Source organism: Rhinolophus ferrumequinum, chromosome 16 (genome assembly GCF_004115265.2).
Source record: "Rhinolophus ferrumequinum isolate MPI-CBG mRhiFer1 chromosome 16, mRhiFer1_v1.p, whole genome shotgun sequence".
Taxonomy (NCBI): Eukaryota; Metazoa; Chordata; class Mammalia; order Chiroptera; family Rhinolophidae; genus Rhinolophus; species Rhinolophus ferrumequinum.
Genome location: NC_046299.1, coordinates 63,268,065 through 63,281,962, shown reverse-complemented (window position 1 = coordinate 63,281,962; position 13,898 = coordinate 63,268,065). Strand labels below are relative to the sequence as shown.

The 13,898-nt window shown below is 43.6% G+C and overlaps 1 protein-coding gene across 1 annotated transcript in view; it reads left to right on the top strand.

Annotated features, from left to right (window-relative positions):
- ARHGAP22 (Rho GTPase activating protein 22) overlaps positions 1-13,898 on the top strand; it is a 207,607-nt gene that overhangs the window by 2,419 nt on the left and 191,290 nt on the right. Inside the window, exon 2 of the mRNA XM_033129704.1 lies at positions 1,488-1,652. Within this exon, the coding sequence (XP_032985595.1) occupies positions 1,601-1,652 (52 nt within the window). The 5' untranslated portion in view covers positions 1,488-1,600. The remainder of the gene's footprint in view (positions 1-1,487; positions 1,653-13,898) is intronic.

Sequence of the window (13,898 nt, the reverse complement as noted above, 5' to 3'; positions counted from 1 at the left end):
GACATGAATGTGGAGTTTTAAATTCTAAAGCTCCTACTACACCAGGTCATGGGACAGGCTCCTTCCTCTCACTCGCCATTCCCCTTCGTCACCCTCCCACACCTGTATGCTTAGAGAATACAGAGAAATGTCACTCTAGGTCCCTAATGATCCCCAAAGTCTGTCCTAGCTCCAAGATTCTCGGACTTGACTCCACCCCTCCATTTTTTGTGGCTCTGGCTCCATGTCTGCTGTGTACCTTGGGGCTCCGTCTCTTTGCACTTTGCACTGCCTTCCCTTTGCAAGCCAAACCACTGTTCATGTGGGCCCAAGGACATGGCCTCATCTGTGGCTTGGGGCTTTGCTGTTCTCTTCAAGCAGTTAGGCTGTCACCCTCAGGCTTCTCCTCCCAACTGCCCCTGTGACTCCGGAGGCACAGTCCTCTGTTCTCCCCTCAGAGAACACCAGCCGCACAGATGTCCCCTGATGGCGCAGGCCTGGAGCAGGACGCCACAGCCCCCACACTGCTGACTGAGTGCCATTCAGCGGCCTGAGTCCCTGCTTCCCCACAGCCTGCAGCCGGGGGGAAAGGATCCGGCCGCCGTATGCATTGGCAATGCTTGTTTCATCTGTGCAACAATGGTTGGTTCTGTAATCACAAAGGCGGTACAGGTTCAACACAGCAGAGGCAGGGGAGCAAAGGAGATCAAGAGGGCAGCGGGGAGAACATTCTGGGCGTGTCCTCCCAACGGTTGCTCCTCCCTCTGTAAACAACCTAGTATGCGTTTAAGTTGGGTAACACTGCCCCCTTGGAATTGCCTGTCCCTTATGTTGCCATAACCGCTGTGTCAGTGATGTTGATGGCTGCATAAACGTCACTTGGCTGTTTCATAACTGGGATATTTCGTTTTGATTTTCCACAACTGTAAATTATGCAATAATGATGCTGAATTTCCAGCAATGGAATGAGAAGCTGAGCTGTTAGCAGCCAGTGGACCAGAGTGAGGGTCTGCCACTGGGTGCTGCGGGGCTCTGTCTTTCCATCTGGGGGTGGGGACAGTGTCCCCAATCTCCCTACTAAGAGGACTGCCGTACTCACAAGACGAGCGTTATATATGTCATCTGGAAATCCTGCCGTAGGTTTGCAGGTTGCCGCTGGTGCCTGTTTTCAAAGCTGTCTGGAAAGCACAGCTCCTTCTAAATCTGTCAGTTCATTGAAAAGACCAAGCATAGCATCTGACCTATGTGGAGGGCATTGCCATTGCACCCCCACTGTCTCATTGATACTGCATTTATGCTGAGAGGTCACTGTCGTCACTGTTCCCATTTCACAGACCGGAGGAACTGTGACTTTCATAGAGCAGAGGCCCCATGAGTTGCCCAAGGCCTTTCCAAGATCCCTGGGTGCATCTACACATAAGGGACCAGCTCCCCACAGCGAGGCTTCTTATTTGAAATCCAAGAAAACACCAGATAAAGGGCATTCTAAATATATTTCTTTTCTATAGATGCTGATCTCCTGTTACTGGAAAACAGGAATTAGCTTGTCTGCTTGAGGATGTGGTTGGTTCTTTATAAAAACGATACACAAGAAATTTGTACATAGACTGCCAGCTTCATTATGCTGCCGACAGCGTCCAGCAAAAGAAGAACATTTGCAGCCAGATATTTTGGTAAGAATTTTATTTTATTCCGTGTGAAGTATGATTTGCTCGTGGCTTCTCATTTGAAGGAGGGGCCACGCGAGGCCACCCACCCAAAGGAGCCGTCTTGGTTTTGTGGGATAGCACCAAAGGGCATCTGGCTGGGCCCAGGCGCTGGCCGATGGCACAGCCCTTAGTTCTGAATTAGGAAGCTGCTCCATGTCTGCCTGAAAAAGCAGAGGCTTCCTTCAGTGTGATCACCACTGTTGAGGGGCCTGTGCTCCAGTGACTCAGGGCTCTGAGGACATTCAGAGACCTTGGGTGCCTGAGACAAGTCCTTCTCGAGGTAGCCTGTACTTACTAAAGCTGCTTGCTCTGCTCTGCTTGGAAGCAGTCCAGCCAGGCAGTTAATTCAGAAACAGTGAGAATGGGTCAGTAGCCCCCCACATAGCGCCCAGGAGGTAAACAAAGTGGGACGACCGTCTGGATGAATCCATTGCAGGTGCTGGCTGGCTGGGTCACACAGGTATTGGTTGGGTGGCTGTACAACAGTGTTTCGTGCTCTCTGGATCTGGGCACCTTCAGGTGATGACTGAAATCCCAGCTCCTAGTGGGAGAAACAGTCAGTGGTCCTCAACGTGGCTGTGCATTCGAACCATAAAGGAGCTTTTGAAAATCCCCAGGTATTTTTAAATACAACTGGAGATTTGGGTAATACTTGGAGATTGGTCTGGGTGGGTCCAAGACTTCAACTTATTTTTCAATTCCCCGGTGAACCTAAAGTTCAAACAGGGCCAGGAACCTCCAGACCGAGCCTAGGGCACCTCCAACTGCACACAGCAGACTTTGGTGAGGTCTGAGCGGGTATCTGAAGGGTGAGGGTCAAGCTCTATGTCCATTAGCCAGGTCACCTGGATCCAGCTCTAGGCTGGACACTTCTCAGGGTGTTAAACCTCTCTGGACCCCCCTTCCCACAGTAGGGGTGGGAGCAGCTGAGATTGGCCTTTCGCTGTCCAGTCCCAATGTATTGGGTATCTGTCACATCTCTAGATACTTTCCTCTGAGCTGGTTTTATAGCATCGTCTGGTTGGAACAGAAAACTCACTTGCTTTTGTGGAAGGTTCCAGCCACCAGATTTCCATGTCCCGTGGCTTCAGGGTACAGATGACAATCCTTTAAGAAAAAGACAAGTGAGACATTGCACAAGATACCTGAATTTAAAGAATTTGATTAGATTCATTTTTTAACAAAGATTTTATTGGGGAAGGGGAACAGGACTTTATTGGGAAACAGTGTGTACTTCCAGGACTTTTTTTTTTTCCCCGCAAGTCAAGTTGTTGTCCTTTCAATCTTAGTTGTGGAGGGCGCAGCTCAGCTCCAGGTCCAGTTACTGTTGCTAGTTGCGGTGAAATTCACATAGTAAAATGAACCGTTTTAAGGAGAACAGCTAATTCAGTGCCAATCCATACATTCAGTGTCGTACAGCCACCACCTCTCCCCAGTTCCAAATGTTTTCATCACCCCAAAGGAAAACCCCATACCCAAGCAGTTGCTCCCCACCTCTTCCAGCCATGGCATCCACTAATCTTTCTCTCTCTTTGGACTTACCTATTCTGGATATTTCATATAAAAGAATTAATACGGTGTGTGTCTTTTTGTGACTGGCTTCTTTGACTTAGAATAATAGTATCTTTAAGGTTCACCCACATTGTAACATGCATTAGTACTTCATTACTTTAGACTGAATTTTTTCTTTTTTTGTGTTTTTTTTTTTAAATTTATTTTTAATTTATTAGGGTGACAATTGTTAGTAAAATTACATAGATTTCAGGTGTGCAATTCTGTATCACATCATCCATAAATCACACTGTGTGTTCACCACCCAGAGTCAGTTCTCCTTCCATCACCATATATTTGATCCCCCTCACCCTCATCCCCCACCCCCCAACCCCCTTACCCTCTGGTAACCACTAAATTACGTTCCCCAGATTAATTTTCAAGCCTGTGGCCATCCTGTGGTCACAGACTGCCCTCCAATCCCCTCACCCTCTCCCCACCCCCCACCCCTCCCGCCCATCTAGCAACCCTCAGTTTTTCCTCATTGTAGACTGAATTTTTAAATCATATCTGACCACAAACGGCTTGGCAGCTTTGTGAAAAGGGACCAGCAATGCCATTCTACGGGAGGGAAGGAGAGTTAGCACAGGGGAAATGGCTTCTTCTCCCATCCTTGGTCCTGGGTCAGCTCTTCTGTCTCTTCGCCCTCTCTGTTTCTCTCTGTCTCTCTATCTGTATCTGTCTGTTTCTCCCTCCCTCCCCACTCCTTCTCTCTCCCCCCTCTCCTCTCTTCTCTTCACCCTCCTCTCCTCTCCCCTCTCCTCTATCCTCTCCTCCCTTCTTCCCTCTTTCCCTCTCCTCCCGTCTCCTCTCCTCTCCTCCCCTCTACCCCCTCCCCTCTACCCGCTCCTCTTCCCTCTCTTCTCCCCCTGTCTCCCCTCTATTGGAGATTATTGGGGAACTTGAGCTTGTTTTTAACTGAAAATTTCAGGGAATTAGGGCAAATGGAAGATTCTTTGGAGTTAAATTGTGCTGCCCTACTTCACTTCACTTTGCCTACAGTTTTGTCAAGCCCAGGACCTTGCAACAGGAAATCAGAGGCCAGCCAGCACTGGTCTGGATTTCTCACTCAGAAGCCTGGTACTGAAACTGTTACCCAGCCATGGGCACCCTTGGCTCCGGCAGTTGTAGGCTTTTCCCGCAGCCCTATCCTGCCCATTCAGACCAGCTGGGGCCTCTGCTCACCATCTTCCCAGACTCCTGCTCACTGTCCTGCCTGACTGTCTCCCAAGGGCTGGCAGCTTCTCCCTGTAGGCAGCTTGGAGGGCAGCTTGACCCTTCTGGGTGCTCCCCACCATGAAGCCACTGCATGGCTGAATCATAGTGGGGAGAAAGATGGTGGCCTCTTGCCAGAGTGTCCAGAATGAAGGAGAAGGCAGCTCTCAATCCAACCTTTCCTATAGGCCCCCAACTTCCTAGCCCACAAGCTAAGCTTCAGGACCCGGGCAGTGGGCATCCTCCATCACCACCCTCCCTTGTGCCTCCCCAACGCTGTGGCTGGGCTCACTTGGCCTGTGTCCGGAGCACAGCCTCTCCTCCCTGCTGTGGATGGCAGCGGTGTGAGGGGACCACGAGAACCCAGGGAAGGAGGCAAGAGTGTGTCCTGGGAGAACAGAAGAGTCAGAATGAGAATTGACGTAGTAGGAAGAGGGGTGGTGGTTGACAGAGTGGAAAGGTAGGTTGGTGTCATGTGAAGAAATTTAGACTCTGTCATGAGCAATAGGAGCTGTAGCGAGTTGTAAGCGTACGACTGATCGGGTCAGAACTGCTTATGGGAAGAAGGACCAGCAGCAGGCTGTGAAGTCCACTCTCAACCTCTCCGTTGGTCTTGTTGATCTTGCCATTGGCCCTTCCATCTCCTCTCAACATTGCAGCTGGAATAAGGCTCTGAAAACCTAAAGCTGGTTAGATGTGTCACTGGCTGAACACGTCCCCGTGGATTCCCAGGCCTCTGGCCCCCGCATCGGCCACATTACCCATCACGCCATCCGCTTGTCCGTCCGCCGCTCATCATTCCTCGGGTAACGCAGTGCCAGTCCGCACACTCACAGTGCGTACAGCAATGCCGGCCTCCTCGCTATACGTCAGCGGCGCCAGGCTTTGCATGTTTTCTGCCCTCTCTCCCACAGATATTTACATGGCTCACAAATTCTGTCCTTCAGACTTTTACTCAAATGCCGTCTTCTTTTGAGGCTTTCACCGACTGCCTGTCTGTGTCACAATGGGATATAGGTTACACAGTAACTGGGTCAGAGGTAACCTGCCCCTCATAGGGACTCAAAGACCCAGGCTGATGGAACAACCATTATGTCAAGCGGTGCTGGTGGCCAGGCCACAGGGCAAAGGGAGAGACTGAGCCCTAGAAGCATTTCATGTCAGTGATTAAATCCTTGGCCTGGAGGTCACACAAGTCACACACCGCTCACCACTCATTGCCCCAGCTACCCACCAGGGGTCCAGGAAGTAGGGGTCCTATCACAGGCTGAGGAGAGAATTGAAGTAGTTGGCTGCGCTAATTGCAACCCCGCCCCAACTCTCCTATCCTTCTTGCCTGCCTTATTTTTCTTCATAGCATTTGTTATTGTCTCAGACATTTACATATTTTAACAGCTTTATTGAGGTGTGAATTACAGATGATAAAATTCACCCATTCTAAGTATAGAAGTCAATGATTTTTTAGTATATTTATAGAGTTGTACAACCATCACCATAATCCAGGTTTAGGACATTTGTGTCATCTGGAAACGTTCCCTCATGCTATTGAAATTAATTCCCACTCCTACTTCCAGCCCGAGGAAAACATGGATTGGTCTCCTGTATCTATAAATTTGCTTTTTCTGGACATTTTATGTAAGTGGAATCACATAGTGTGTACTCATCTGCATCAGGCTTCTTTCATTTAGCATAAGATTTCTTTTGTTTTCCTTCAAAATTATGTTTTAACTTCAATCTTTTATTAAATATTTTTATTAAAATATAGCTAACATACAATATTATATGAGCTTCAGGAGTTATTCAACATTTACATACCTAAAGAAGTGATGACCATAAGTCCAGCAACCTTCACAATATTATTGACAATATTCCCCAGGCTGTACATTACATCCCCATGACTTATTTGTTTTGTACCTGGAAATTTAAACCTCATTCCCCTTCACCTTTTTCCTCCCTCTTTTAATTTTTCAATGACAGTTGACATTCAAAATTATTTTATATTAATTTCGGGTGTACAGCATAGTGGTTAGACATTTATATAATTTAAGAAGTGATCTCTCTGACTAGTCTAGAACCCACCTGGCACTATACATAATTATTTCCGTATCATTGACTATATTCCCTGTGCTTTACTTTACATCCCCATGACTGTTTGGTAACTACCAATTTGTACTTCTTAATGCCTTCATCTTTTGTACTCTGTCCCCCAACCCCCTCCCATCTATCACCATGATAAATCCAATCCCCATCTGACAGCATACATAGTTATTACAATATTATCGACTGTATTCTTATGCTATACCCTACATACCCATAACTACTTTGTAGCAACCAATTTGTACTTCTTAATCCCTTCCCTTTTTCATCCACCCCCAACCCACCCTCCACTCTGGCAACTATCAAAATGTTCTCTGTATCTATGAGTTTTTTTCTGTTTTGTTTGTTTATTTATTTTGTTCTTTAGATTCCACATATAAGTGAAATCACATTGCATCTGTCTTTCTCTGTCTGACATACTCTACTCAGCACAATACCCCCCAGGTCCATCCATGCCACTGCAGATGGCAAGAACACATTCCCTGCCCTGGCTGAGCAATACTCCATTGTATATATGTACCACCTCCTTTTTATCCATTTTTCACTCAACAGACACCCAGGCTGCCTCCACATCTTGGCCATTGTAAACAAAGCTACAATGAACTTATGGATGCACATATCCCCTCGAAGTAGCATTTTGGGTTTCTTTGGCAAAATACCCAGAAATGGGATTACTGGGTCCTTCTTGGTCTCCTGTTATAGCCTTTGGTTTAAAGTCTTTTTTGTCTGGTGTAAGTATTGCTACCCCAGCTTTTTTTTTTTTTTTTTTCCATTTTCATGAAACATCTTTTTATCATCCCTTTACTCTTAGTTTGTATGTGTCTTTTGATCTGAAGTAAGTCTCTTATAGGCAGCATATGTAAGGATCTTGATTTCTTATCCATTCAACCACCCTATCTTTTGATTGGAGCATTTAATCCACTTACACTTAAAGTAATTGTTGATAGATATGTAGTTATTGCTATTTAATATTTAATATTTTGATTTTTGTTTTTGTTGTTGTTGTCTTAAAGAAGTCTCTCTAACATTTGTTGTAATATTGGTTTGGTGGTGAGGAACTCCTTCAGCTTTTTCTTGTCTGGGAAGTTCTTTATCTGTCCTTTGATTCTAAGTGATAGCATTACTGGGTAGAGTAATTTTGGTTGTAGGTCCATGCTTTTCATCACTTTATATATTTCCTGCCACTCCCTCTGGCCTGCAAACTTTCTGTTGAGAAATCAGCTGACAGTTTTATGGGAGATCCCTTATATGTAACTAACTGCTTTTCTTTTGCTGCTTTTAGGAGTCTCTCTTTGTCTTTAACCTTTGGTATTTTAATTGTGATGTGTCTTCGTGTGGGCCTCTTTGGGTTCATCTTGTTTGGGACTCTGCACTTCCTGGGCTTGTATGTCTAGTTCCTTCACCAGGTTAGGGAACTTTTCAGTCATTATTTCTTCAAATACATTTTCAATTCCTTGTTCTCTCTCTTCTCCTTCTGGTACCTCTTTGATGTGACTGATGGTATGATTGATGTTGTCTCAGAGGCCCCTTAATCTCTCCTCGTTTTTTTGGATTCTTTTTTCCTTTTGCTGTTCTGATTGGGTGTTTTCTGCTGCCTTATCTTCTAAATTACTGATTCAGTCCTGTGCTTAATCTAATCTACTGTAGATTCCCTATAAGGTATTCATCATTTTCATTGTTTATTTTTTTTATTTCTGACTGATTCTTTTTTATGTTTTCTATCTCCATTTTTATGTTTCTTATCTCTTTGTTGAAGTTTTCCCTGAGATCTCGAGCATCCTTATAACCAGTGTTTAGAAGTCTATGTCTGATTGATTGCTTGTCTCCGTTTTGTTTAGTTCTTTTTCTAGAGCTTTGTTCTGTTCTTTCATTTGGAAAATGTTTCTTTGTCTTCCCATTTTAGTTACCTCCCTGTGCTTAGGGAGGTGTATTAGGTAGGGCTGCTATGCCTCTTGGTCTGAGTAGAGTGGCGTTATGTAGTAGGTGTCCTGTGGGACCCAGTGATGCAGTTTCCCTGGTCACCTGAGCTGGGTGCTCCAGGTGTGTCCCTTGTGTGGGCTGTGTGTGCCCTTCTGTTGTAGTTGAGCCTTGATTGCTGTTTGCACATCAACAGGAGGGACTCACCTTTAGGCTGATTTGTTGTGAGGGCTGGCTGTGACTATAGTGGAGGAGCTGTTGTACAGGGGCTGATCGTACAGAGCAGGGTTCGCTTTCACGAGGCTCTGGTGCCTGCACAGTCTGTCCTTTGGGTGTGCCATCCTTGGAGCTGGCTGGGTGATGCTCTGGCCCAATCCAAAGCTGGCCACTGGTCCTGCCAGTGCTGGCCTCCTGAGAGAGGATCTGCTGCAGGCCAAGTTCAGCCACAGTCTGTGCCCTGACCAGGGCCACCTGGTATGAGCCACAGAGCAGTCCAGAGATGGCCACTGCCTGCACTGTACTTGGAGTTGCCTTGAAAGGCCAAGCCATGAACCAAGGCCGGCTGTCACTAGTACCAGGCTTAGGGGGCTGCTCAGCCAGAAATACGGGACATGCTGAAGCCAGATGCTGCTTGTTTGGGTTTTATGAACATTTGAGAGATTTTAGGAAAGTCCACAGCATGAGTCAGGCAGGCCATTTATATGGAAAAGCCACTGGAAGTGGCTTGGGTGTGCCTGAAAGTTAGGTGGGGTGGGGTCTCAGGGAATAACAAGGGTGGGGTAGACAAAAAGTGATCGCCAGTTTGATGGAGACTCAGACATGGCATCAGCCTTCCTCTGCACACAAGGAGGGAGAGGACTCAACAAAGAAACAATGGCTTCTGCCAGCTCCTCCATCCAGGAGAAAGCTGCCCCTCCAGCCCTCAACCTGAAGACAGACAACTCAGTTCTTCCCCATATGTCCCCGGCTCTGCCACCCCAGAACTGGAGCTCAGAGTGAGTACTCACTCACTCAATGATCAATGATAAGCCTATGTGTGGGCCCCTTAAGAGAGTACCTAGGACTCCCTCCATATCACTCAGCCACAATTCCACTGGTTGTCACAGCCAGATGTTATGGGGACTTGTCTCCCTGGCACTGAAACCTTGGGCTGGGGAGCCTGGTGTGATGCTGGAACCTCTTGCTCCTCCATGAGGGACTGCCACAGCCAGGATATCCCTCCCAATTTTTAATAGTCTCACACAGGTTTGGGACCAGCCTGTTCCCAAACCTGCCTTGAGGTGGCTTCTGTACTCATATGTCCATAGTTGTAGGGCTTTGATTCAGCTAGACTTCAGGAGATTCTCAATGATGGTTAGTCAGTAGTTTAGTTGTAATTGATGTGGCCCTGAGAGGAGATGAGCACTGTGTTTACATACTCCACCATCTGCAGTAGCATAAGATTTCTGAGGTTCATTCATGTTCTCATATACATCAGTAGTTTGTTCAATTTTAGCGAAATAATACTCCATTGTATGGATGTGCATTTTGTTTATTCACTTACCAGTTGATTTACAGTTGTATGGCCTAGCATATGGTTTATCCTGAAGAATGGTCCACGTGTACAAGAAAATATTGTATATTCTGTAGTCATTGTAAGGAATGTCATATATATGTTAGATCAAATTCATTGGTAGTGTTGTCCAAGCATTCTGTATCATTGCTGATATTCTGTCTAGTTGTTCTATCAATTATTGATACTGGGATATTGAACTCTCTAACTCTTATTATTCAATTGTCTGGTGGCAGTTTTTGCTTTATGTGTTTTGAAGCTGTCTTGTTTTATATATTTATAATTGTTATAGCTTCCTGATGTAGTCACTCTTTTATCATTGTGAAATATCCCTTTTTGTTGTAATGGTTTTTTTCCTTAATGTCTATTTTATTTTATATTAACATAGCCAGTTCCAGCTGTCTTAAGGTTACAGTTGCATGGTATATCTTTTTTCATCCTTTTCCTCTCAGTGGTCATTGAATCTTCATTGTGTTTCATTGTGTCATTGAATCTTCAGTGTATCTCTTACAGACAGCATATAACTGGATCTTGCTATTTCATGAAGGTAATCTTAGCCTTCTGATTGGCATATTTAGATAATTCACATTTAATGTAATTATTAATAATATGGTTGGCTTTACATTTGCTACTTTGTAATTTGTTTTCTATATGTCTCTTCTATTTTTGTTCCTCTGTTCCTCTTTTACTATCATCTTTGTATTCAATATTTTGTACCGTACAATTTAAAGTTTTATTGATTTTTTTTACTATATTTTTGTTTTATTTAATTAATGTTGCTTCTAGGGATTACAATATGCATTTTATCTTAATCTACTTCAGATTAATACTTAATTCCAGTTAAATATAGAAACTGCCCCATGTGTTATTATTCTCGTGTATATATTATAAACTCCCAAACCACTGTTATAATTGTTGCTTTATACCCATTTATGCCTTTAAAAGATGTTCAGCAAATAAACGAGAAAAAGTATATACAGTCATGCACTGCAAACAACATTTTTGTCAATGATGGACTATGTACACAATAGTGGTCTCATAAGATTTTTAATGGAGCTGAAAACTTCCTGTCACCTAGTGACATCGTAGCTGTCATAATGTCCTAGCACAATGCATTACTCACATGTTTGTGACGATGCTTGTGTACAATGTTTAGAAAGTCTATAGTTGTGTACAGTAATGCCCTAGGCCTTCATATTCACTCACAACCCCCTCAGGGACTCACCCAGAGCAACTTTCAGTCCTGAAAGCCCCATTCATAGTAAATACCCTATACATGTGTACCATTTTTTATCTTTTATACCGTATTTTTGCTGTATCTTTTCTATGCTTAGATATCCAAGTACCTACAATTGTGTTACAATTATCGACAGTATTCAGTACAGGTTTGTAGCCTAGGAGCAATAGGCTATACCATATAGCCCAGGTGTGTAGTAGGCTAGACCATCTAGGTTTGTATACATGCATGCTATGATCTTCACACTACAATAAAATCGCCTAATGACACATTTCTCAGAATGTATCCCATCATTAAGTGATGCATGACTGTATTTATAGTCTTTCATATTAACCTATATTAACTTATCTAACATCATGTCTTCCTGTGGACTTCATATTTTACTGCCTTGTTTCATTTCCTTTCAGCCTGAAGAACTTCCTTTAGTGTTTCTTACAAGGCAGATCTGCCAGCAAGGAATTCTCTCAGTCTTTATTTATCTGGGAATATCTTTATTTTGCCTTCATTTTTGAAGAATAGCTATTTGGATATAGAATTCTTGGTTAACAATTTTTATTTTTTTTTCAGCACTTTGAATATGTTCTTCCACTTCTAGCCTCCACTGTTTCAAATGAGAATTCAGCTGTTAATCATATTGATGCTCCCTCTATGTGATGAGTCATTTTTTTCTTGTTGCTTTCAAGATTTTCTCTTTGTCTTTCAAAAGTGACTCTAATGTGTCTAAATGTACATCTCTTTATTTTGTCCTACTTTGAGCTTTTTGTTTGTTACATGGAAAACTAACATTTTTTCATCAAATTTGGGAAGTTTTCAGCCACTCTTTTTTTTTTTTACAAATAATTTTTCTGTCCCTTTCTCTCTCTTGTCTCCTTCTAGGAATTACATTACACATATTGGCATGCTTAATGTTTCTTTACAGGTCTCTGAGAGTCTGTGTTTTTCTTCTTCAATAATTTTGTTCTGAGTGCCTCTATGTTCTTCGGAATGGATAATTTTTATAGCTCTATCTTCGAGTTCACTTATTCTTTCTTCTGCCATATAAAATCTTCTGTTGAGCCCCTCTAGTAAATTTTTCATTTCAATTGTTGAACTTTTAAAAATATTTTCTGTCTCACTGAGATTCTTTATTTGTTGATTCTTTATTGTAATGCATCACTTTAATTCTTTAAACATGTTTCCTTTAGTTCTTTAAATATATTTGCATAGTGTTGTTGTTGTTTTTTAAGTATTTGTCTGCTAACCACAAAATCTGGGAATACTCATAGAGTTTCTAGTTACTTTTTTCCTGAGCATGGGCCACAATTTCCTTTTCCTTTGTATAGCTCATAATGTTTTTGTTAAAAACTGGGCATTTTAGATAACATATTGTAGGAACTAAGGATTCTGATTTACCCACTAAATAATGCTTTTGTTGTTGTTGTTGAATTATCTGTTTGGTAACTTGCTGGGATAAATCTGTCTTCCCCACAGTATGTAGTCACTAATATTACTACTTATATTTGTTTTTTATTCTTTCTTTTATTTTTAAGCCTGGCTTCTTAGAGGATTACCTTTGTTCCTGTATGATTCAGGGATCAGCCAATGATTGAACAGATGTTGTATTCAAACCTTGAGATAGTAAAGCTTCCATTCTCTGCCAATAGATCCATGTGGAGTAGGGAAATGCCCTCCAAGTTTGGGTTGTTTTCAAGTTTCCTCTGGCTTTTACTTTCTGCTGGGCCCTTCACCTTACCTCTGCACATGCACACACTCTTAGGGTTGGCAGTAGTGTAGGGGTACCCTGAGCCCTCTCTGGTCTCCTCTGCCCATGCATGCAGCCTAAGCCAGAAGCATGTTTGTCGCCAAAATGACTGCAATCTCAGACAGAGCATCAGTTCTCCCCATTTACCTGATGCCTCCATTGTCCATTCCACTGACTTCTGGGTGTGGGTGTTGCCCACCGCTCACAACTGAATGAGCCACTTTTGACTTTGTCAACAAAGTTGCTGGTCCCCATGATGTGCCCCACCCTGGCAGAACGTCTGTGATGACTGAGCTGGGGAAGTAGGATAGAAGCATCCCTAGGCAAGAGGACCAGACTCCCACTCCTCTTACTCCTGTTTTTCAAGCATAAGTGCTTTTCAGATTGTTACATGCCTTTGGTCAATTTCCAGAGAATAAAAATTGTTACTTTTGTTAATTTTGTCCAGATTTACAGTTGCATTCGGGAAGATGGTTTGCTATCCTCATTGCTCAGACATAGCTAGAAGTCCTCCCTCCTACTTACTTGTTGTATCTATAATCTGTCTCCCCTCTGCTATTTAAATATAGACTCTATCCTGCAGGCTTTATTGCTAATACCCCATGGTCACTATTCAAACAGAACTCAGAGGGGAAGGGCGAAGGTTAAGATTAGAGCTGTTTTCACAGTGCCTAAAATAATGCCTGGCACATAGTATATGTTTAATAACTGTTGAGTGCGTGAGTGAGTGAATAGCATGGAGAGAGGCCTAATGAAGGTCAGGTGGCCTTCCTGAGGACTTGAGTCAGGAAGAATATAGAGGGGACAGTAGAGGCAAGAGATGTTAGGGAAAAAAGAAAGATGGATAGTGCTTGCAGTGCTGGACAGGAGAGGCTTGGGGATAGCCAGGATTTCCAGCTG